This window comes from Trichosurus vulpecula, chromosome 7 (assembly GCF_011100635.1).
Source record: "Trichosurus vulpecula isolate mTriVul1 chromosome 7, mTriVul1.pri, whole genome shotgun sequence".
In the NCBI taxonomy this organism is placed as follows: domain Eukaryota; kingdom Metazoa; phylum Chordata; class Mammalia; order Diprotodontia; family Phalangeridae; genus Trichosurus; species Trichosurus vulpecula.
Window position 1 is genome coordinate 268491949 of NC_050579.1, and position 24105 is coordinate 268516053.

General features: G+C 39.9%; 1 protein-coding gene and 1 pseudogene across 1 annotated transcript in view; one reads left to right on the plus strand and one right to left on the minus strand.

Moving 5' to 3' along the window:
* Nucleotides 1-254: 254 nt before the first annotated feature.
* On the minus strand, nucleotides 255-2313 carry LOC118857998 (annotated as a pseudogene).
* A 272-nt stretch (nucleotides 2314-2585) lies between these two features.
* Nucleotides 2586-24105, plus strand: part of LOC118857999 (antigen WC1.1-like) — a 35145-nt gene continuing 13625 nt past the window's right edge. Inside the window, exons 1-10 of the mRNA XM_036768440.1 lie at nucleotides 2586-2601; nucleotides 3605-3919; nucleotides 6824-7132; nucleotides 7235-7549; nucleotides 10888-10959; nucleotides 11042-11356; nucleotides 11994-12308; nucleotides 19000-19308; nucleotides 21386-21607; nucleotides 21797-22111. Coding sequence (XP_036624335.1) covers nucleotides 2586-2601; nucleotides 3605-3919; nucleotides 6824-7132; nucleotides 7235-7549; nucleotides 10888-10959; nucleotides 11042-11356; nucleotides 11994-12308; nucleotides 19000-19308; nucleotides 21386-21607; nucleotides 21797-22111 — 2503 coding nt within the window. The remainder of the gene's footprint in view (nucleotides 2602-3604; nucleotides 3920-6823; nucleotides 7133-7234; nucleotides 7550-10887; nucleotides 10960-11041; nucleotides 11357-11993; nucleotides 12309-18999; nucleotides 19309-21385; nucleotides 21608-21796; nucleotides 22112-24105) is intronic.

The following is a 24105-nucleotide window of genomic DNA, read 5'->3' on the forward strand; positions in this document are numbered from 1 at the left end:
TTTCTTTTCATGGATTTCTTTTTTGCTTGTAGAAGTGTTTATTTTGAGACTGTTTCAGAAAACTTTTAGGTACAGAATTTATTCAGGCACAACATCTTATAAGGAACAGAAAAATAAATATGAAACTCAGTTTTGAAATTTTTTTTTGTTGTTTTAAAAAAATTTTGTCTTTAAAAGTTAATTATTATATATTGTCTTATTTAAGTTAAAGTGGGAATTCTGACTGTAATAGAAAAGACAAGGAAGCCACACCATCATACATTGTATTGAGAAATAAGAGAACTTCCCATGTGATAACTAATCCACTGACAATAGTTGGATACTTTGGGGTAAAAACCGGGGAATTTGAGTTTTCCAGAATTTTCACCCCAGCTCACAATGCCCCAAATGTAAGACACATTGTTGGAATTCATACAGACTAAGGGTCCTCCAGAATCTCCTTTACAGGCATCTGTAGAACCATCATCTGTTTCTGCACATATTTCCTTCTCAAAAAAGCGATTTGAACAGTATTTTAAACAGTTGTCCGTCAGCTGGACTTCACCCCATTTGATCTTAAAAATATTTTTTTCCACTTCATTTCATCCTAAGCCAGAAACAAAGCACTTATCACCAGGATTGAAGAAATACTTGGTCTTGGGGACACAGGCAGGGACAGTACTCACCAACTCACAGTTGGCCTTGGTTTGGTGTTTTTTCAATTCTAGGAAAGCAATGTGGTCTTGATATATGCTTCCACTGTAGTTTTTGTGGATTATCACTTGATTTACCCTCTGAATCCTAGCTCTGCTGTTAAGTTTTATCCACTCCAGTAATCCTGTCCACATTTGGTACCAATGTTCCACGTTTTTCTGACACATTATGCTGTGCTCAGTATCCAACAGCCACCAATATGGATTCCTCCACAGTGGATTTTATCACCTTCTTTCATTGTCACCTACCATGGTAATTCCCCCTCAGTTGCAAACTGTCCTCCTACAATTCGTCTCCTTCTAATGTCTATGTTGTTTCCACTACCACAGCTTATTTTGGGTAAAAGTGACCAATAATTTTTTTGTCTTCATCCATATTAGCACTCATTTTTTTTTTTCGGCTCGTTCTTGGATCTCATGTTCAGAATTTCCAGTGCCTTGAACTTCAGAGTGTCCCAAGTCTCCACAATTCCCTTCATAATATCCTCTAATGCATTCCATTTCACCATTACATTGATTTTTTTTGGAATACTAACACCTGATTTACAAAGGAAATCTCCACTTGTGCACACTGTGCAACACAGTTCATTACTTTGGTCTCCACAATCGTTGATCGGAATTTTTAAAAGGAACTCGTTGATGACTTATTCAACTTCTTTTTCTAAAATAGGCTTATTTAAGTATTCTGCTTCCTTTTCTGCTAATGCGGGAAACATATTTTTGAAAATATTGATCACTTTACTTAGATTGTCTGATTTAATAGCATATAACTGGGTAAAATAGCTCCTAAAATTGTATTCATTTTCTCTTCATTGGTGGTGAATTAAATCTTTTCATTTTTGATACTGGTGATTAGATTTTCCTCTTTCTTTTTTAAAATCAAATTGACCAATGCTTTATCTGTTTTATTGCCCATCTCCCCCACCAAAAAAAAAACAGCTCCTAAATTTGTGTACTAGTTTAATGGTTTCTCTCAACTTCAACTTTATTCACCTCTCCTTTGGTTTTCATGATTTGCAACTTACTGTTTAGTTGTGGATTTTAATTTGTTTTGTTTCTAGTATTTTTTAGTTTATTTCCACTGCATTGATTTTTTTCTTTCTCTATTTTGTTAATGTAAGCCCTTAGGGAAATAAAGCTTTGGCTGCATCCCTGAAATTTTGGTATGTTGTCTCATTGTCATTCTTTTTAGTAAAATTAGTATCTGTTTCTCTGATGTCATGTACTGCTGAGAAAAAAGTGTCATATTTAAATTTTAAACATGCTATTCAACTCCTCAACTTTTTTCTTCCTTATTTTTTGGTTAGATTTATCAAATTTTGAGAGGGGAAAGTTGAGGTCCCCTCCAGGATAGCTTTGTTGTCTACTTTTTCCTGTAACTCATTTAACTTTTTCTTTAAGAATTTGGATGCTATGGCATTTGGTGCATATATGTTCAGTAGTGAAATAACTTCATTGTCTATGGTGCCTTTTAACAAGATGTAGTTTCTTTGCTTATCTCATTTAGTTAGATCTATTTTTGCATTTGCTTTGTCTGAGGTCATGATTGCTACCTCTTTTCTTTTAAACTTCAGCTGAAACTTAACAGATTCTGCCTCAGCCTTTCACCTTTACTCACCATGTGACCCTCTGACTGAAGTGTGTTTTGTGTAAACAGCATAATGTAGGATTCTGGTTTTAATCCACTCTGGTATCTGATTCTTTTTTATAGGTGCCTGATCATTTTCAAGCTTATTTCTTGATGTTTAACTCTGTGTTAAGGTCAGTCCCTGCTATCATGGTGGAAGGGACACTATCTGAAACAGTACTGCTCTCCTGGCCTGTACTTTGTTCTGTGAGTGACCACAATTACTCTTTTCTGCCCTGGAACTCTGAATAAGGTCCTGGTCCCCTATGGCTGGGATATCTAGTGGGCAAATGCTCCTCCTTGCCCTAGGACTGTGACCTGAAACTGAGTATGGGGAATGAAACAGGGTCCTAGAACCAGTGCCAGCAAAGAGTCTCTTGTAATCTCCTTCTCACCAGTTGTCCAACCCTCTTATCATCTGTGGGCTGAGAGCTCCAAAAGACACTGCCACAAATTCATTTGCCCCCAAGGCCTGCTGCTGGCTAGTGCTGGGTGTGGCCTGCTACTTCCTGCCTATTGCCAGGGCATGGGGCCTCACTTGCAGGCGTGGTATGCACTGGACTGGATTCTGCTCTTGCTTTTGAGACAGAGCTTTCCTGCCTACTTTTTACGTTGTCTTGGGCTAGAATGTTGTTTCACACGGTGCTTTGGTTGGCTTTTCTGCTCCAGAATATATTTTGAGGCATTAGTTTAAAGTTGTTTGGAGGGGAATTTGGGAGTGGTTGGGTGAGTCCTTGCCTTTCCTCCACCATCTTGGCTCTGCTTCTCCGAAGGTGACCAATTCATCTTGTATGTAGCTTGTTTGTGGAAAGTCAATGATCATTTTCATTTTATTTATTTATTTATTTTGGAGGAGGGCAGGCAGGGCAATTGGGGTTAAGTGACTTGCCCAAGGTCACACAGCTAGTAAGTGTGTCAAGTGTTTGAGGCTGGATTTGAACTCAAGTCGTCCTGACTCCAGGGTTGGTGCTCTACCCATGGTGCCACCTAGCTGCCCCTCAGTGATCATTTTTGTAGTAAGTACTATATGCCAAGCATTGTAGTAAGTCCTGGTGATAAAAGAAAGGCAAGAATGCAGCCCTTGCCTTCAAGGAGCTCAAAGTCTAATGGGGAAGACAATATGAAAACAGCTTTTATAAACATGATATATACCTGAAGGAAAGTGACTGTCTAACCCCCGGTCACTGCACAGGTATCTCAGTTCATCTTTCTCTATACCTGTGGCTCTCAGAGTTTCCTCACTTCCAACCTGGGAATATAACAAGGAATTCTGGTTCTTTTTCAGACAGAGACAAACTCCGACTTGGGGGAGGAAAGAGCCGATGCTCTGGACGAGTGGAAATCTGGCACAATGGCTCCTGGGGGACTGTATGTAGTTTCAACTGGGACCTAGAAGATGCTAATGTGGTTTGTCAGCAGCTGGGCTGTGGCTCTGCTCAGGCTGCTCTGAAATGGGGTGCGTTTGGCCCAGGAAATGGGTCCATCTGGCTGGATGAGGTACAGTGCACAGGGACAGAGTCCTTTCTGTGGAATTGTCCTGCAAAGCCTTGGGGGCAGAATAACTGTATTCATGAGTATGATGCTGGTGTCATGTGCTCAGGTGAGTGTGAAGGACATAAGAGGGATATGGGAGCTCTGAGAACAGATATTGAGGTGGAGGATACAGGGCTTGTGCATATAAATGGAGTTTCCACAGGTCTGTCTTCTGGTACTTGGGGAAGCTGTAATCTGATCCTGGGGTTATAGAATTTAGAACTGAGCATAGACTTAATCGTCATCATCCCAATGTCTTTACAAAGGAGGAAATAGAAGTCCAGTGAGGTTATCTGACTGCCACAAGGTCACACCAACTAACAAGTATAATTTACTAGGAAAGTTTTGCACACAGGTCCTGTGACTGCCAGAGCTACAAAGCTCTTCTGTCCTCCAGAGTTCTGTCCAGGCTTCTACTGGGGAGAGAGTATATAGGGATGTGGGAACCTTTCTGGTCTGCTTGAATAGAGTATTGGGGGCAGATAGCCTTGCCTTTTTCTGGAGCTCAGCATGCCCTTCAAATTCTTGTACAGACTAGTATCTGGAGATTTCTCTGTCAGTCTCACTCTCCTGATCCAAGCTGGAAAAAAGTCTCATCCTCACTTTTTATTAGGTTTTCTCTACCAGTATTTGGTCTGACACATTTTTTATATCTGCTTGGAGGAGTTTTTTAGGGGAACTCTGTGTGGTAATTCCTATCATTCTGTCATATGGACTCTACCTCCTCAGCTGTACAGTTTTATCCTAAGGCAGACAGAGGGAGATAGAGTCTCCATTCTAAGACAAAGAAACCTAGCAAATGAGAGTATGCCAATTGTGAGGAGCAATGATAAAGCTAACTGCAGAAGTTGGGAGAGATCCTGTGGAATTGGTGCTTTGTGCACTGATATTAATCATTTTCTAAAGTTATTTCTATCTGCATGTTGCTACTATTCTTCTAGGGGAAGGGGCCTAATACAACTAAGATGCATGAACTACATTCCCATAGGACAGCCCAGAGAGATTGCTCTTGGGGCTCCTGCTCTAAGTACATTATTTTCCGATTATTTAAAAAATAGAAGCTTTTCTGATGCCCTCTAAAGATGGTTTTCTGGTAACTAACAATATCTACTCTGTCCTTACCAGAGTCCGTTCCCAAATCTGCGAAGCTTATGTTCATCGTTGCATCTATAACAATCCCTGTAGCAAATGTAACAGATGCTACAATCAAGTGTAACATTACTGTGGGCTCGTTTGAGACTCACAGATTGAGGAGAATGGTTTGTCTTGAGTTGGACTATCAAATTGTAAAAAAAGATCCATTGGTAGAAGTGATTACTTCCTTTCCATGCCAGCAGAAATGTCACCTGTTTTCTTCTCTCTTTTCCCCCATTCTTTCTCTGTCTCTCTGTCTTTATTTCTCTTTCTCCTCTCTTTCTTTCTCACTCCCTTTCCTTCCCTCTCCCTTTCTCCCTCTGTCTTTCTCTCTATCTCTCTCGGTTATTCTCTCTGTCTCTCTCCCTGTCTATGTCTATGTCTCATTCTCTGTCTCTCCCTCTCTTTCTATTTTTTTCTCTTTCTGCCAGAATAATGCTGGGCTTGCCCCACAATTCACAAATTTGTATATGTGAATTGAACTTCATTGTACTGGCAATTTTATTCCAAACAAACTAGTTCTTTTCTCTTCTTCCTCCCTGATTTCTTACTGTGAAGGTGGGCCCTCATGGCTTATCATAGTGTTAAAGGAGTGTGTGTATGTAATAGTAATTAAGGTGGGACTTTTACTGTTCTTCTCTTAAGTGCCTTTAATGTTTCTGGCCATTGAATGGGGCATATAAAGCAGGATCTTTTTGTCTTGGAATATTTCTCAGCACTGAGACAATTGGGAGGCATTGATTTGTACCTGATGTGATACTGGGCTTGGGGAACTTTCCTACACCCAGCCTGGGTGAGGTAAGAGCCCTCATGGCACCAAACAGGATATAATTGAGAGAAGGTTGGTGTTTGACTCATGGAAGGAGTGTTGAGACTCTGGGCAAGTTGTAAGTGCTCCCCAGCTTTGCAACCCAGATATTGGTGTTTCTCTGGTAACTATGAATTGTGATCTGAATCAGATGAGGCCTGTCTGTTGATGTTTGTAATTTCTGTTTGTATTTACCTGAACTACGTAAATGATATTTGTATGTTAGATTAAAGTAAGATTGTTAACCTCTTAACATTGCTTTCCTTAGCAAAGCAGATCAAAGAAACTGTGTTGGTAGCTTTCTGTGTGCTGGTTTTTGGTGGGTCTTACACCCCTACAGCAGGTACTAGCAGATTGTTGCTACAGCATATTAAAATGTCTTTATTTCTTAGCACCGGATTCCTAGCTCTCAAACATTCCAGAAATAGTAGGAAATTAACCGTGAAATAATGGAAACTATTCTTGTAATATGGAGTGCAGGATTATAGAAACAAGCTTGGACATCTCATAAATCTTTTTTAAAGCCTTTCAGGCAAATGAAATATAGACCACTCTAAACATCCCTTATCTGAAAAAGGAAGAAAAAAAGATAAGCAAAACCCAGAAAACTAAAAAGAAAAGAAGAATTATTTGGAGGAACCAGGTTCTTATAACAGAGGAGATGGTTACTTCTCCAATGGTGAGACATCATGAGTCTATTTGTCCTCCTTGGGTGAGAAGCATCGATCCCCTCTGCCGTTTCCATATGCCTCTCCTCTGCCTAAAGGAGTAGAAGGATTTCATTTCCCTGCATATGTCAGATGTGCTCTCCCAAAGAGTACCAGGATTTAGGGACCTTCAGGTTCCTTTCAGGTTCAATTATAGTCAACATGCTTCCAAGGTATTAATTGTCATGTGCTCACTTAAGGAAATTTCCTATGCTTCTTCTCCCTTGGGAATATGTCAGACAGAATCTCACATAATTAATTGTGTCCCTTTTCTCATCAGGGAAATCTTAGCATTCACTGGAGTCCTTTCTTGTCTTTCTAGGATTTATCAAGCTGGTTGCTGGGGATGGCCCCTGTAATGGGAGGGTGGAAGTAAATGCTGAAACAAAATGGAGCACAGTCTGTGATTGGAATTTTACCCTTCCTACTGCCAAAGTCATCTGTGCTGAGTTACAGTGTGGGACTGCAGTCTCTATCATGAAAGGAGCTCACTTTGGAAGAGGAAATGGACCCATCTGGGACAAAGAATTCCAGTGTAATGGAAGTGAACCTCTTCTGCCATTGTGCCCCACAGTACCACTTCCACAGGGAAAATGCAGTCACAGCATGGATGTTGGAGTCATTTGTTCAAGTAAAACTTACACAATGCTTTTATCCTGCTCCCCCATTGTACTTGATACTGAGATTAGAAAGTCCTGATCACTTTGCTAAAGCCCTGTCTTCTTCTCCCCAGGGTACACAGACTTTCGTCTGATGAATGGAAGCTCCCAATGTGAAGGAAGAGTGGAGATCCAAGTTTTGGGGACCTGGAGAACTCTCTGTGAGTCCCACTGGGACCTGGCAGATGCCAACGTTCTCTGCCACCAACTCAGCTGTGGTGTTACCACAAAGCCTCCAGAAGATGTCCATTTTGGCAAAGGAAGTGTCCAGATCATAGGGGATACATTTTATTGCACAGGGACAGAGTCTCATTTGTGGGATTGTCCTGTGACTATTCTGGGGACTTCTCAATGTTCCAAAGGAAAAGTTGCCTCTGTAGTATGCTCAGGTTAGTGAAGGGAAATCTCTAATTTGGACTCAAGGCATATCTCTAGGCGACGGACCAGTGAAAGCATTGATATGTTCAGGAAGGAAAAGGATAGAAGTGTCTACACCCACCACCAGTCAGGTAACCCTCTTCAGAGTCCAGAGGAGAGCCATGGCATTTTTTCTCTGATAGCAAAAATGAAGAGTCTTAAGCAAGTTGTTGGGAATCAAGTGTGGTATTGTACATATTTACTTTACATATGCCATTGTCCATGCATGAGTTTTCTTTGGGAGTTTGATCTGTCAACTACTTTAGGAGAAATTATAGACCTATGCTAATGTGTAGTACAAAGAGTAAATAGAGATATTGGGTCTGCACATTGACAGGAAGGACAAAGAATGACCACACTTATGGAGGACTAGGAATTGTCTAAATTCACATTTATGGTGTTTCCTCAGAGCAAGATTCTGCAAGGACAAAATAGATTAGAAAAGACCATAGACACAGGGATAGTATTCGATATTGGGTGGACCATGTTACAGTTTTCTTAGAATAAAATTCCAGGACTTTGTCACATGAACATTATGACCGTTGTCTCAAAGGGCCATTAGCAAAAGATCTTCTCATTGGTGCAAATAGATTTCATGTAGGTCGGAGTTGGTGAGAGCTGGAGAAAAGAAAGAAAGAAAGAGAGACGCTGAGCCAGAAGACCAGGATCTCTTTTCTCTCCAGTTCTCTGTAACTTCATCTCATGAAATCAATTTGCACTACTGAAGAGATTCTTATGCAAATAGACCCTTGAGCTAAAGGTTACACACTTTTATCTTCTCTGTGTATCTGTTAGAGGTAGTAGGAGTTGAATTAGGGTAAAACCTTCTCATCAGACATACAAATAGGTCAGGGTCCAGAGTTAAAGTCAAGTCAGGGGTCAGAGGATTAGGATTCTGCAAGGAAAAGAACCTATGTGTTGGATCAGTGCAGATCAGCCAGAGACTGTGGTGAAAACTTGAGAGAAGAGAGAGTGAGGTTATGAATGATGAAATGACTAAAGAAACAAAGGTTCACACTCTGCAAGCTTATCAATTCATTAACCAATACAGGCTAATTGCTTAACAAATCTGGCCCTTCTCAGTTGTGGCACTAAGAATACAGGGGAGACAAATTATTATGCAGTAAAAACAATGAATAAAATTAATAAGGACAAAAGATTAGGTTGTCTAATTGGATTTCTAATTGGAGGAAAAATTAGGGGCTTTCCAAGTTGGGAAGGCGAGAACTAATAGGTACAATTCCCTGAAACCAGAAAAAAGATGTCCTACTCCCCCCAAATGTCTGTATTCGACCAAAAGATCATGGAAACAGTAAGTGACTAAATAGTACTGTGTCAATTTTCAGATAAAACATGTCAGTTGCTTGTGAGAAAATATGTTGCATCAATCTTTGGATCTGACTGGATTTCTAATCAGCATAACCTACGTCCTTAGTTAAGCATCAGGAAGAAGTGGTCCAGATCTCAGCCATGCAGAACTGGGTTCAAAAGATGCAATAATGTTTTCTACCAATTCCTGCTATTGCATAGTTTTCTCACAAGATAGAAATTAGACTAGGCCCATAAGTGAATATAACTGAGCTAGCCCCAGAATTGAATCACAAGATGGAGTCAGTGTGGTTGCTGTTGTAATCCCCTCAGTAGGAAAGTCCCAGAGAGCAGGTGAAAAATTTAGAAACAGGTTAGAGTCAGAGGAAGCTCCTTTCAATTGTGCTACACTAATATCATCTTGGGAAGTCATTTCCGGTGATGTGTAAAAGTGGAGACTTTCTGCTTTTATGTTTTCTTTTTCCTAAGTTACTTAGGAAAATTAATCTACTAGCACTTAATAGGTGCCTACTCTTTGAAAACCTCAACCTTTCCTCTGTTGGGAGCTGGGAGAAGAAGTAATTTCTATCTAGCTAGTCCAAGACAGATACCTGTTCCTCTAGAGCAAGGATTCCTGACTTTCTTTGGGCCATGTCCTTCTTTGGTGTAGCTTTGGGACAACTTCTGAGAATAGTGGTTTTAATTGATTTCCCCCTCCAGAAAAATCAGAAGTTAGATTGAAGCTTATCATGACCCATAGATTAACAATATTTAAGGGAGTAGATAAAATTAATCCTACCCTGGTATCCCTTCTCTCTGAGGAGAGTTGAGTGGTGTCTGGGCCCAACTGCATGCTTCCTCTCCTGGTGGGAATTAAAGTCTCCTTTGGAGAAAGGGAGGGGGAGAAGCTAGGTGGAGAGGCAGCTAGGTGGTACAGTGGAAAGAAAGTAGGGCTAGGGATCAGGAAGATCTGAGTTCAAATTTGATGTCAGATAATTACTAGCTGCATGTCCCTGGGCAATTCACTTAACCCTGTTTGCCTCAGTTTCTTCATCTGTAAAATGATCTGGAGAAGGAAATGGCAAAGCACTCCAGTATCCTTGCTATGAAAACCCTAAATTTGGTCACGAAGAGTCAGGCACGATTGAAATGAGTAAACTACAACAATAGGAGAAAAGAGGGCTACATATGTCTATTCTTCCTTCCTTTGGGCCACACAATGACAACTCAAGGGAGAGGGATAGTCCTTTGTACACATGAGGCCATAGCACACACAGGCCTCTCTACATATAGGCCCTTGTTACAGGGTGGGACTCCACTTACATAAATAAGAGACCATTTATACTGAAATATAGTTGTTTCTTATGTCATTTAATTATTTTAAAAATAATATTTTATTTTTTCCTAATTACATGTAAAGATAATTTTTAAAATTCATTTAAAATAATTTTTAGTTTCAAATTTTCTCCATCTTTTCTTCATTCAATTCCCACCTCAGGAAGCAATATTTATCAATATATCTTAAAACAAATTTGTGTACTCCAAGGGAAAAAAAATTACTGCTGTAGAGTTTAGATGTAGGATGGTGTCAGAAATATGGTAGGGGAAAACTGTGCTATACAGTTCATAGGTGTTAGACCCAGCAGAGCATGAGCAAAACCTGAGGAAGGATGATCAGCTACAAGTGCTGCCACTTTTCTCTCAGAAGCTCTTCCTTATAGAAGGTCACAGACTTTTTAGGGCACTCTGTGTTTGGAGGGTGGAGTTGTGGGAGTGGAGCAATAGGACTGTCAATGAAAACAATTCTGTCAATGAAAACAAACCTGCCTTCTTAGACTGGGAAATCTCTTTGTCCCTCCCTCACAACCTGTCTTCTCTCCAGTTTGCTGACCCTCTCCTTCTCTCATCCAGAGCCTTTCCTCAAGGTACATATTTACCTTACTTATCCCCTCCTAGCTTAAAACTTCCAGCCCAGGATTTGAACTGTGTGTGCTTTTTGCAGGAAACCAGTCCCAGTCCCTCACCTTCAATAATTCACAGTACGACCAGGAATTGGCACCTGTCTTATTTTCAGGTAAGAAAGAAAATTGGACAATCTGAGAAACTCTTCTTTTTCCTGGGGAAAATGGACAATTAATCTGAATTTCTCTCTGTAGAAAATGGACAGCTTCGTCTGTTGAATGGAAGTGGTCCCTGCTCTGGAAGAGTTGAAGTCTATTACAATGGTACCTGGGGGACCATCTGTGATGATTCTTGGGACCTGAGTGAAGCCCACGTGGTGTGCAGGCAGCTGGGCTGTGGAGTGGCCCTCAAAATCATGGTCTCTGCTCACTTTGGACAAGGATCAGGGCCAATCTGGCTGGATGAGCTTAATTGTTCTGGCAATGAATCCCACCTAGGGGAGTGCCCTTCTGTCCATTGGGGTCACCATGACTGCAGACACAAAGAGAATGTGGGAGTCCTCTGCTCAGGTCTGTGCCACACACATCCCACTAACAGGGAGGGACTTATGGGAGCCCTGAGGAGGTGGGGCTTAGAGACCTGAGGGAGAAGGAGCTTATTCAGACAGTGAGGAGGACTTCCTCCCCCAACCAGAGCCCTCCCTAGAGCTCAGTTTCAGGGCAAGGCCTCTTATCTAAAGGCTGATTTTATTCATCTCCAATAATTGTACAGGTGGGTCTCCTTCTTTATGAAGATATATGTGTGCCTGTGTGTGTATATGCATGTGTGTGCGTGTGTGTTTGTTCCTTAAACCTTCATTTCCCAGTACAGTGCTATTTACAAAATAGCTATACAATATGTGTCTGCTGATTTCCTTTACTTTGGTGGTTCACAGGTACACACTGATTTTGAAACTGTGAAACTGAGTAGTGAAATCATAGTCAAGGCATTCTTTTCTTTTAAGTTAGGAGTGACAAGACATAGAGAAATGCTCAGAAATATAGAGCAAGCAGTTCTGTAAAAAGAAGATCTGAGGTTTGTTCCCATCCAGTAGAAAGTCCCCAGCAGAGCCAGGGAACCTAATACAATTTCCAGAGGGAAGAGACTCAGAGAATACAGGAAGAAATGTGCCCTCTGATTGTGTCATACCTTCCTCTCCATTTACAGAATCCCTGGATTTCAGGCTGGTGAGTGAGGACTATAAGTGCTCTGGGTGGCTAGAAGTTTTCTACAATGGAACATGGGGTAGTGTTTGCTCCAACTCCATGGAAGACAGCACTGTATCGGTAATTTGTAGACATCTGAGTTGTGGCTCCAAGGGGCGTATTGAAACATTTTCTAGCCCCAGAGAAGGTTTGGGGGCCAGGTGGATAGACAGAATCATGTGCCAAGGTCAAGAATCCTTCCTGTGGCATTGTCCTTCTCAACCTTGGGACCAGAATTCTTGCCAGCAGGGAGAGGAAGCCCTTATCACGTGTGAAGGTAACTACATCTGTCTCTTTTGTTTGAATGTTTTAATGGGATTATTATTATCTTGCTTTTAGTGTAGGTAGATTCAATCTGTGGACAAGATATAGATCCAAATTTATTTTGATCCATCCAAGTGTACAGTGGAAGAGACTTTGATTTGTAGGAGTTACGTGACAAAGACCTCGGATTTTTTATTTTAGTTGCCTAAAACCTTGATTGGAACAAGTTATGAGTCAGTTTTCTCTCCTCCACAATTCCTCTCCTCATAGCAGGTGATTAAATATTCCCTCAAACACTCTAACCACCCGGTTCTTCACCTTATTTATTCCCAACGACTTCCATCCAACACAGAGATGCAAAAAGATGGTCATACCCTTGTTCTTGCTATCGCCTACAAGAGTCCCACTTCTATGTTTGTGAACTTTGAAATTCCTTTATGTGATCATAATTGATGGTCATTACCCCTCTCCCTCTTCCTTACAACCCCCTACCTCTATTCTTCATCCTCACCATGACCTCCACTCCTCAGCTGGTTCCAAGATCATCACTCCTGCCCTGGCTAAACTCTCCTCCTTTATTTCTTGGTGAACTAGTTCATCTCTCTTTCTATCCTCCTCTATTGAGTCTCTTGCCCCTTTATACTATCTCCAAAATTGCCCTTCCAATTCTCAGCCCTAGTTTATTCCCACTGCCTCTGCTCCTACTCAGGGAAACATGAATTAAGGTGGAGAAAATCATGAAACCATGCTGACTGAGTTCACCACAAATATGTTACATAATCTTCACTGGGCCCTCACTGTAGCAAGTGAATCCTTTTATGCCTCCCTAATCCATTCACTAGCCCACTCTCCACAGTGGCTTTTCCAACCTTTTTCATCACTCCTCCACCCTCCTCTCCACTTCCCTCTCACCCTTGTCTCATATTTCACATGAAAAATTAAGTCATTGATCAAGAGCTCCCTTTCCTTCCTTCCACGTATCATATCACCCAGATACTTTCTGACACTATCTCTTCCTTCACCCCACCTCACATAAAGAGATGGCCTTTTATTCTTGCCAAGGCAATTCTTGTCTACTAACAACTCCTCTTCCGCATACAATCATACTTGTCTCCCCAGTCTTTTAAAAAGCCTTTCACTTAATCCACCCATTCCTGCCAGCTATCATTCTATATTATCCCTCTCTATGGTAGCTAAAATTGTTGTGAAGGCTACCTAACATATGTTCTTCCACTTCCTTTTGTCTAATTGTGAATGTGAATTTTATGAACTCTCCTGTAAAAGGGAGACAGATAGCTGAATGGACTAAAAACAATAATCCTACAATATGTTGTTTACAAGAAATGCATTTGAAACAAGGGGATACACATAGGGTAAAGGTAAAAGGCTGCAGTAGAATATATTGTGCTTCAGCTAAATGAAAAAAGCAGTGTTGCAGTTCTAATCTCAGAAAAAGCAAAAGCAAAGATAGATCTACTTAAAAGAGATAAGGAAGGGCACTATATCCTGCTAAAAGGCACCATAGACAATGAAGCAATATCATTACTTAACATATATGCACCAACTGGTTTAGCATGCCATTTTTTAAAGTAGAGGTTAAGGGAGTTACAGGAAGATATAGACAGCAAAACTATAACAAAGGGGAACCTCAACCTCCCCCTCTCTGAACTTGATAAATCTAACCTCCAAATAAACTGGAAAGATGTTAAGGAGGTGAATAGAATTTTAGAAAAGGCAGATATGATAGACCTCTGGAGGACCCTAAATGGGGATAAAAAGGAATATATTTATTTCTCAGCTGTGCATGGCACATACTTAAAAACTAGCCATGTACTAGGGCAGAAAAACCTCACAATCCAGTGCAGAAAGGCAGAAATAGTCATTGCATCCTTTTCAGATCATAATGTAATAAAATTTTTTATAATAAAGGACCATGGAAAAATAAAGTAAAAATTAATTAGCAACTAAATAATCTAATCCTAAAGAATGACCGGGCCAAAAAACAAATCATAGAAACAATTAATAACTTCATTCAAGAGAATGACAATGAGACAACAAAATTTACGGGATGAAGAAAAAGGTGTCCTTAAGGGAAGTTTTATATCTCTAAATTCTTACATGAATAAAATAGATAACAAGCAGATCAATGGAACTAAAAAAAAAAAAGCTAAAGAACAAATTGAAAATCTCCAATTAAACACCAAATTATTAATACTGAAAACCAAAGGAGAGATTAATAAAATTGAAATCAAAAAAGCTATTGAGCCAATAAATAAAACTAAGAGCTGGTTTTATGAAAAAATCAATAAAATTGATAAACCTGTGGTCAATTTGATTTATAAAAAGAAAGAAGAAAACCAAATTACCAGTATCAAAAAAGAAAAGAGTGAATTCACCTCCAGTGAAGAGGAAATTAAAACAATAATTAGGAATTATTTTGCCCAATTGTATGCCCATAAATTTGACAACGTTAGGGAAATGGGTGAATATTCACAAAAAATAAATTGCCCGGGTTAACAGAAAAGGAAGTAAATTGTCTAATTAATCTCATCTCAGAAGAAGAAATTGAGGAAGCCATCAATGAGCTTCCTAGGGAAAACTCTCCAGGGCCAGATGGTTTTACATGTGAATTCTTTCAAACATTTAAAGAACAATTAATTCCCATACTTTATAGACTATTTGGGAAAATAGGTGAAGAAGGAGTCTTACCAAATTCTATTTATGACACAAATATGGTACTAATACCCAAACCAGGAAGAGTCAAAACAGAGAAAGAAAATTATAGACCAATTTCCCTAATGAATATTGATGCAAAAAAATTTAAATAAAATAGTAGAAAAAAGATTGCAACAACTTATAATGAGAATAATATGCTATGACCAGATATGATTTATTCCAGGTATGCAAGGCTGGTTCAATATTAGGAAAAATATCAGCATAATTAATCATATAAACAACAAAAATAGCAGAAATCATATGAATATCTCAATAGCTGCAGAAAAAGCTTTTGACAAAATACAACATCCATTCCTATTAACACATTAGAAAGAATAGGAATAAATGATGTCTTCCTTAAAATTTTAAGTAGTGTCTACCTAAAACCACCAGGAAGCATTATATGTAATGGGGATAAGCTAGATACACTCCTAATATGATCAGGGGTGAAACTAGGATGTCCATTATCACCCCTATTATTCAATTTGGTACTGCAAATGTTAGGTCTAGCAATAAGAGAAGAGAAAGAAATTGAAGGAATTAGAATACTCAAGGAAGAAACTAAGTTATCACTCTTTGCAGTCGATATGATGATTTACTCAGATAATCCTAGAGAATCAAGTAAAAAACTACGTGAAATAATAAAAACCTTTAGCAAAGTTGCAGGATATGTATAAACCCACATAAATCCTCAGCATTCCTATATATTACTAGCAAAGCCCAACAGCAAGAAATGGAAAGATGGAAAGAGAAATTCCATTTAAAATTACTCTAGAGACTATAAAATATCTGGGAGTCCACCTGCCAAGACAACTGCAGGGCCTATCTGAACACAATTACAAATACTTTTCACACAAATAGAGTCAGATATAAATAAGTGGAAAAATATCAGTTGCTCATGGTTACACTGAGCTAATATAGTAAAAATGACAATTTTATCTAAATTAATTTACTTATTCAGGGCCATACAAATCGAATTACCAAAAATTATTTTACAGAGCTGGATAAAATAATAACAAAATTCATCTGGAAGAACAAAAAGTTCAGAATATCTGGGGAATTAATGAGAAAAAATCCTAGGGAAGGTGGCCTAGCCATACCAGATATTAAACTGTACTAAAAAGCAGCAGTCGTAAAAACTGATTGGTACTGGCCAAGAAAAAGAGTGGTGGATCAGTGGAATAGGTTAGGTACACAAGATGCAGTAGTCAACAACTACAGCAATCTACTCTTTGATAAACACAAAGAATCCAGCTTCTTGGCTAAAAACTCACTATTTCACAAAAACTGCTGAGAAAATTGGAAAATGGTAGGGCAGAAACTGGACATAGACCACTATCTTATACCACATACCAAAATAAAGTCAAAATGGGTTCATGATTTAGGAATAAAGGCTGATACTTTAAGCAATTTGGGAGAGCAAGGAATAGTTTACCTGTCAGATTTATGGGAAATGGAAGAATTCATGACCCAACAAGAAATAGAGAGCATTATAAAATGCAAAATGGATAATTTTGAGTGTGTTAAATTAAAAAGTTTTTTGTATAAACTAAGCAAATGCAACAAATTAGGCTGCAAGCAGAAAATTGGAAGAAAATCTTTACACCTAGTGTCTCTGATGAAGGCCTCATCTCTAAAATATACTGGGAACTGAGCCAAATTTATAGGAATACAAGCCATTCCCCAATTGAGAAATGGTCAAAGGATATGAACAGGCAGTTTTCAGAGGAAGAAATTAAAGATATCTATAGGCATATGGAAAAATTCTTTAAATCACTATTGATCAGAGAAACGCAACTCAATACAACTCTTAGGTACCTCATCTCTCCTGGCAGATTGCCTAACATAACAAAACAGGAAAATGATAAATGCTGGAGAAGATGTGAGAAAAGTGTTGCATTGTTGCTGGAGTTGTGAACAGATCCACCAATTCTGGAGAGCAATTTGGAAGTATGCCCAAAGGGCTATAAAAATGTGCATACACTTTGACCCAGAAATACCACTTCTAGGGCTGTATCCTAAAGAGATCACAAAAAGGGTAAAGGGACCTGTATGTACAAAAATATTTGTAGCAGTTCTTTTTGTGGCAGCAAAGTATTGGAAATGAAGGGGATGCCCATCAATTGGGAATTGGCTAAACAAGTTGTGGTATATGAATGTAATGGAATACTATTGTGCTATAAGAAATGGGGAAGATGCGGACTTCATAATAACCTGGAAAGAACTACTTGATATGATGCTGAGTGAGAGGAGCAGAACCAAGAGAACAATGTACTCAACCACGGACGTATTGATTCTGTGACGACTAACTTTTAGAAACTTGGCTCTTCTCAGCAATACAAGGTTCAAAGACAGCCCCAAAGGTCTCATGATAGAAAAAGCCAGATAAACAACTATGGAGTCTGAATACAGATTGAAGGAAACTATCTGCTCTCATTTTTTTCTTTCTTTTTCTTTCTTTTGGTTTTCTTTCTTCTTTCTCATGATTTACTCCATTGTTCATGGTTTTTCTTTATAACTTGACAATTGTGTAAATATGTTTAATGTAAAGGTATATGTAGAGCATATATCAGACTCCATGCCATCTTGGGGGGAAGGGGTAGGGGAGGGAGGAGAAGAAAATTTGGAACTCAAAAACCTGTAGAACTGAGTATTGGAAACTAAAAATGAAAAAAAATCTAGAAAAAGAATTTAGATGCTATACCATTAGGTGTTTAGTAGTGATATAAGTTCATTATCTATGGTGCCTTTTAACAAGATATAGTTTCTTTGCTTATCTCATTTAATTAGATCTATTTTTGCTTTTGCTTTGCCTCACATCATGATTGCTACCTCTGTTTTTTTTTTTAACTTCAGCTGAAGCCTAATGGATTCTGCTGCAGCCTTTTACTTTACTCAACATGTGACTCTCTGATTCAAGTGTGTTTTGTGTAAACAACATATTGTAGAATTCTGGTTTTTAATCCACTCTGCTATACGCTTCTGTTTTATAGGTGCTTGCTCATTTTCATGCTTGTTTCTTGATGTTTAACTCTATGTTAAGGTCAGTTCCTGCTATCATGGTGGAAGGGATACTGCCTGAAACATCATTGCTCTCTTGGTCTGTACTCTTGTCTAACAGTGACCACAATTACTCTTTTTTGACTAAGGTCCTGGTCCCCTGTGGCTGGGATATCTAATGGGCAAGTGCTCCTCCTTGCCCTAGGACTGTGACCTGGAAATGAGTAATTGCAATACAACAGGGTCCTGCAACCAGTGCCAGTAAAGAGTCTCTTATAATCTCCCTCTCACCATTTGTCCAACCCTCTTATCATCTATGGGCTGAGAAGACACTGCCACAAATTCAGTTGCCCCCAAGGCCTGCTGCTGGCTAGTGCTTGGTGTGGCCTGCTACTTGCTGCCTTATGCCAGGGCCTGGGGACTCACTTGCAAGTGTGGCATGCACTGGACAAGATTCCCCTCTTTCCCTTTTGAGACAGAACTTTCCTGCTAACCTTTTAAGTTTTCTTGGGCTGGAATATTGTTTCACCCAGGGCTTTTGTTGGCTTTGCTGCTCCAGAATATACTTTGAGGCATTATTTTAAAGTTGTTTAGAGGGTAATCTGGGAGTGGTTGGGTGAGTCCTTGCCTTTCCTCCACCATCTTTGCTCTGCCTCTTCAAAGGTGACCAATTCATCTTGTACAGAGCTTGTTTGTGCAAAGTTAATGATTCTTTTTAAAGCAACTACCATGTGCCAGGCACCGTACTAAGCCCTGGTGATAACAAGTAAGGTGAGAAAGCTGTCCTTGCCTTCAAAGAGATCAAATCCTAATGGGAGAAACAACATAAAAACAGCTTTGTAGAAACATGATATGTATAAGAAGGAAATGACTGCCCAACCTCAGGTCCCTGCACAGGTATTTCAGTTCATCACTCTCTATAGCTGGGGCTCTCAGAGATTTATCACTTCCAGGCTTGAGTGTAACAGGGGATTCTGCTTCCTTTCCAGACAAAGACAAACTCCAACTCAAGGGAGGAGACACTCGATGCTCTGGACGAGTGGAGATCTGGCACAATGGCTCCTGGGGGACTGTATGCGTTGACCCACAGGACCAAATGGCAGTTGCTAATGTGTTTTGTCAGCAGCTGGGCTGTGGCTCTGCTGTGGATGTTGTGAGAGGGGCTGTATTTGGCCCAGGAGAAGGGATCATCTGGTTGGTACAGTGCAAAGGGACAGAGTCTTCTCTGTGGGATTGCCATAGAAGGATAGAGCAAAATTTCTGTACTCATGAGTATGATGTCGGTGTAAGGTGCTCAGGTGAGTGGGAAGGGAATAAGATGGGGCTGGGAGCTCTGAAATCAGATATTGAACTGGAGAATATGGGGCTAGAATGTGCATCTAAATGGGGCTTCCACACGTCTGTCCTCTGATAACAGGGGAGGCTGTAATTTGACCCTGGGTCACAGAATTTAGAATTAAAAGTAAAATTGATTGTCATCATCTGTCTTTACCAAGGAGGAAATAGATGTCCAGTGAGGTTATGTGACTGCAGCAAAGTCACACAAATTAACAAGGATAATATGCTAGGAAATTTTTGAACACAAGTCCTGTGACACCCATAACTACAATATCTCTTTTGTCCTCCAGAGCTCTCTCCAAGGCTTGTACTGGGGAGAGTGCATATAGGGGATTTGGGAACCTTTCTGATCTGCTTGTATAGCATATTTGGGGCAGATAAGATCTCCCTTTTCCAGAGCTTTCCATGCCCTTCAAATTCCTGGCCAGACTAGTATCTGGAGATTTCTCTGTCTGTTTCACTCTCCTGACATGAGCTGGAAAAACTGTCTCATCCTCACTTTTTTCTCTATCAGGATTTGGATTGGTGCTTTTCTATATCTGCTTGGAGGAGTTTTTAGGGAGCTCTGTGTGCTAGTTCCTGTCATTCTGTCATCTGGACTCTACCTCCTCATCTGTATAGTTTTATCCTAAGGCATAAAGGTAGACAGAGGGAGATAGAGTCTCCATTCTAAACAAAGAAACCTAGCAAATGAGCGTATACCAATTGTGAGTAGCAGAGATAAGGCTAGCTGTAGAAGGTGGGAGAGATCCTTTGGAGCTGGTGCTTCAGGCACTGATAATAATCATTTCCTCTTGTTATTTCTATCTCCATGTTGCTATTATTCCTCTGGGTGAAGGGGCCTACTACAACTAAGTTGTGTGAACTACATTCTCATAGGACAGCCCAGAGAGATTGCTCTTGGGGCTCCTGCTCTAAGTACATTATTTTCTGCATATTTAAAAAATAGAAGCTTTTCTGATGTCCTCTAAAGATGGTTTTCTTGCAACCAATAACATCCACTCTGTCCTTAACAGAGTCCATCACCAAATCCACAAAGCTTCTGTTCATCATCATATCTACAAAAATGTCTGTAGCAAATGTAACAGATGTTATATTCAACTTTCAAAGTATTGTTGGTTTGTTTCAGGATCAAAGATTGTACAGAATGTTTTATCCTGAGTCAGACTAATAAATCATATAAAAGGGTTCGTTGGTAGCAGTGATTCCTTCCTTTCCAAGTCAGCAGAAATGTCACCTGTTTTCCTGTCTCTTTCTCTCTCTCTCCCTCTCTCTCTGTCTCTCTTTATCTCTCTTTCCTCTTTTTTTTTCTTCTTCCTCCCTGATTTCTTACTGTGATGGTATTCCCTCATGGATTATCATAGAGTTAAAGTAGTATGTATGTTAAAATGTCCTTATTTCTTAGTACCTGAGTCCTAGCTCTCAAACATTCCGGAAGCAGCAGAAAATTAACCATGGAAAAATATGGAAACTGTACTTGAAATATGTAGGGCAGAATTATAGAAAGAACCTTGTAATCTCATAAATCTTTTACAAAGCCCTTCAGGCAACTGAAATATAGACTACTCTAAGCTTCCCCATCTGAAAAAAGGAAGAAAAATGATGAACAAAGCTCCAGAAAATGAAAAAGAAAAGAAAACCTATTTAGAGCAACCAGGTTCTTGGGGAAGAGGAGATGGTTACTTCCCTAATGGTGAGATATCATGAGTCTAATTCTCCTCCTTGGGTCTCTGCTGTTTCCATAAGCCTCTTCCTTGCCTAAAAGAGTAGCAGGATTGCATGTGCCTACATAGGTCAGACATACTCTCCCAAAGAGTACCAGGCATTAAGCACCTTCAGTTTTATTTCAGGTTCAGTCATGGGCCACATTCTTTCAAGATATTAATTGTCATATGCTCAGTTAAGGAAAGTTCCTATGCTTCTTCTCCCTTGGGAATATTCCAGACAGAGTTGCACATAATTAATTGTGTCTCTTTCCTCATCAGGGAAATCTTGGCATTCAGGGCCACTCACTGGAGTTCTTTCTTGTCTTTCCAGGATTTGTCAAGCTGGTTGCTGGGGATGGGCCCTGTAATGGGAGGGTAGAAGTAAATTCTGAAAGAAAAATGAGCACAGTCTGTGATTGGAATTTTACTCTTTCTACTGCCAAAGTCATCTGTGCTGAGTTACAGTGTGGGACTGCAGTGTCCATCATGAAAGGAGCTCACTTTGGAAGAGGAAATGGACCCATCTGGGATAAAGAATTCCAGTGTAATGGAAGTGAACCACTTCTGTCTTTGTGCCCAAAAGTACCACTACCACAGGGAAAATGCAGTCACAGCATGGATGTCGGAATCATTTGTTCAAGTAAAACTTACACAATGATTTGATCCAGCTCCCACATTGGATTTGATATTGAGAGTAGAACGTCCCAATCATTTTTGTAAAGCCCTGTCTTCTTCTCCTCAGGATACACAGACTTTCGTCTGATGAATGGAAGCTCCCAATGTGAAGGAAGGGTGGAGATCCAAGTCTTGGGTACCTGGAGAAATCTCTGTGACTCCCACTGGGACCTGGCCGATGCCAACGTACTCTGCCATCAGCTCAACTGTGGTATTGCCATGAAGCCTCCAGAAGATGTACATTTTGACAAAGGAATTGTCCAGATCATAGGGGATACATTTTATTGCACAGGGACTGAGTCTCATTTATGGGATTGTCCTGTGACCATTCTGGGGACTTCTACTTGTTCCAAAGTAAAAGTTGCCTTTGTGGTCTGCTCAGGTTAGTGAAGGGAAATCATTGTTTTGGACTCAAAGCATATCTATAGGTGATGGCCTAATGAAAGCATTGATATGTGCAGAAAGGAAAAGGATAGAAGTGCCTACACCCATCAACAGTCAGGTAGCCCCTTTCAGTGCCCTGAGGAGAGCCATGGCATCTTTTCTCTGGTAGCAAGTATGAAGAGTCATAACCATGTTTTTGGGAATCATGTATGGCATTTGCACACATTTAGTTTATATATGCCACTGTTCATGCCTGACTTTTCTTTGGGAGTTCAATCCCTCAACCACTTTAGAAGAAAGTGTAGACCTATGCTAATGTGTGGTACTAATAATCAACACTGATATTGGCTCTGGACATTGGCAGAAAGGACCAAGGATGACCAAACTTAGACAGGGAGGACTAGGAATTGTCTAAATTCACATGAAGGGTGTTTCCCCACAGCATGATTCTTCAAAGACGGAATAGATCAGAGAAGTAGACACAGGGATACTATACAATATAGGGTGGACCATGTTGCATCTTTCTTAGAATAAAATTCAAGGACTTTGTTACTTGAAAATTGCATCCCTTGTCTAAAAGGGCCATTTGTCAGAGATCTCCTGATTGGTGGAAATGAATCCAGAGTTTGTTAAAGTTGGAGAAAAGAGAGATCCTCGTTAGAAAGAGAGATCCTAAGCCAAAAGACCAGGATCTCTGTTTTCTCCAGCTCTCTGTAACTTCACCTCATGAAATCAATTGGCACCATTGAAGAGATTCTTGTGCAAATAGACCCTTGAGCTAAAGATTACACAATTTTATCTTCTCTGTGTATCTGTTAGAGGTACTAGGAGTTGAATTAGGGTAAAACCTTCTCATCAGACATACAAATAGGTCAGGTTCCAGAGCTAAAGTCAAGTCAGGGCTCAGAGGATAAGGATTCTGCAAGGAAAAGAACCTATGTGTTAGATCAGTGCCGATCAGCCAGAGACTGGGGAGAAAACTTGAGGGAAGAGAAAGTGAGGTTATGAATGATGAAACTACTGAAGAACCAAAGGTTCACACTCCACACGCTTATCAATACATTAACCAATACAGGCCAATTACTTAACACATCTGGACCAGTTGCCTTTCTCAGTTTTGGCAGTAAGAATACAGGGGAGACACATTTTTATGTATTAATAAAAATTGATTAAAATAATAAGGATATAAAATTAGGTTTATCTAAATGGATTTCTAATTGGAGGAAAAATTAGGAACTTTCTGTGTTGGGAAGGGGAGAACAAATAGGTGCAATTCCCTAAAATCAGAAAAAGAGGTGTCCCACTCCCCCAAAAGTGGATCAAAAGGACATGGAAACAATAACTGATTAGAAAGTACTGGGCCAATTATCAAATAAAACACGTTGGTTGTTTATGAGAAAATTCCCTATATAAATCTTGAATCTGACTCGGTTTTTAGCCAGCATCACTTAGGTGCTTAGGTTAAGCACCAGGTAGAGGTAGTCCTGTTCCCAGCCATGCAGAGCTGGGTTCAAAAGATGCAATGATGTTTTCTCCCAATTCCTGCTATTGCATAGTTTTCTCACAAGATAGAAATTAGACTAGGCCCATGAGTGAATATAACTGAGCTAGCCCCAGAATTGAATCACAAGATGGAATCAGTGTAGTTCCCTCAATTCCACTGCCACTTGCTATTCTAATCCCCTCAGTAGAAAAGTCCCAGAGACCAGGGGAAAAATTTAGAAACAGGTCAGAGTCAATGGATGCTCCTTTCAGTTGTGCTACACTAGCATCATCTTGAGAAGTCGTTTCTAGTGACATGTAAAAGTTGAGAGTTTCTGCTTTTATGTTTTCTTTTTCCTAAGTTACTTAGGAAAATCAATCTACTAGCACTTAATAGGCACCTACTATTTGAAAACCTCAACCTATCCTCTGTTGAACTAGGAGAAGAAGGAATTCCTATCCACCTAGTCCAAGAGAGATACCTGTTCCTCTACAGCAGGAATTCCTGAC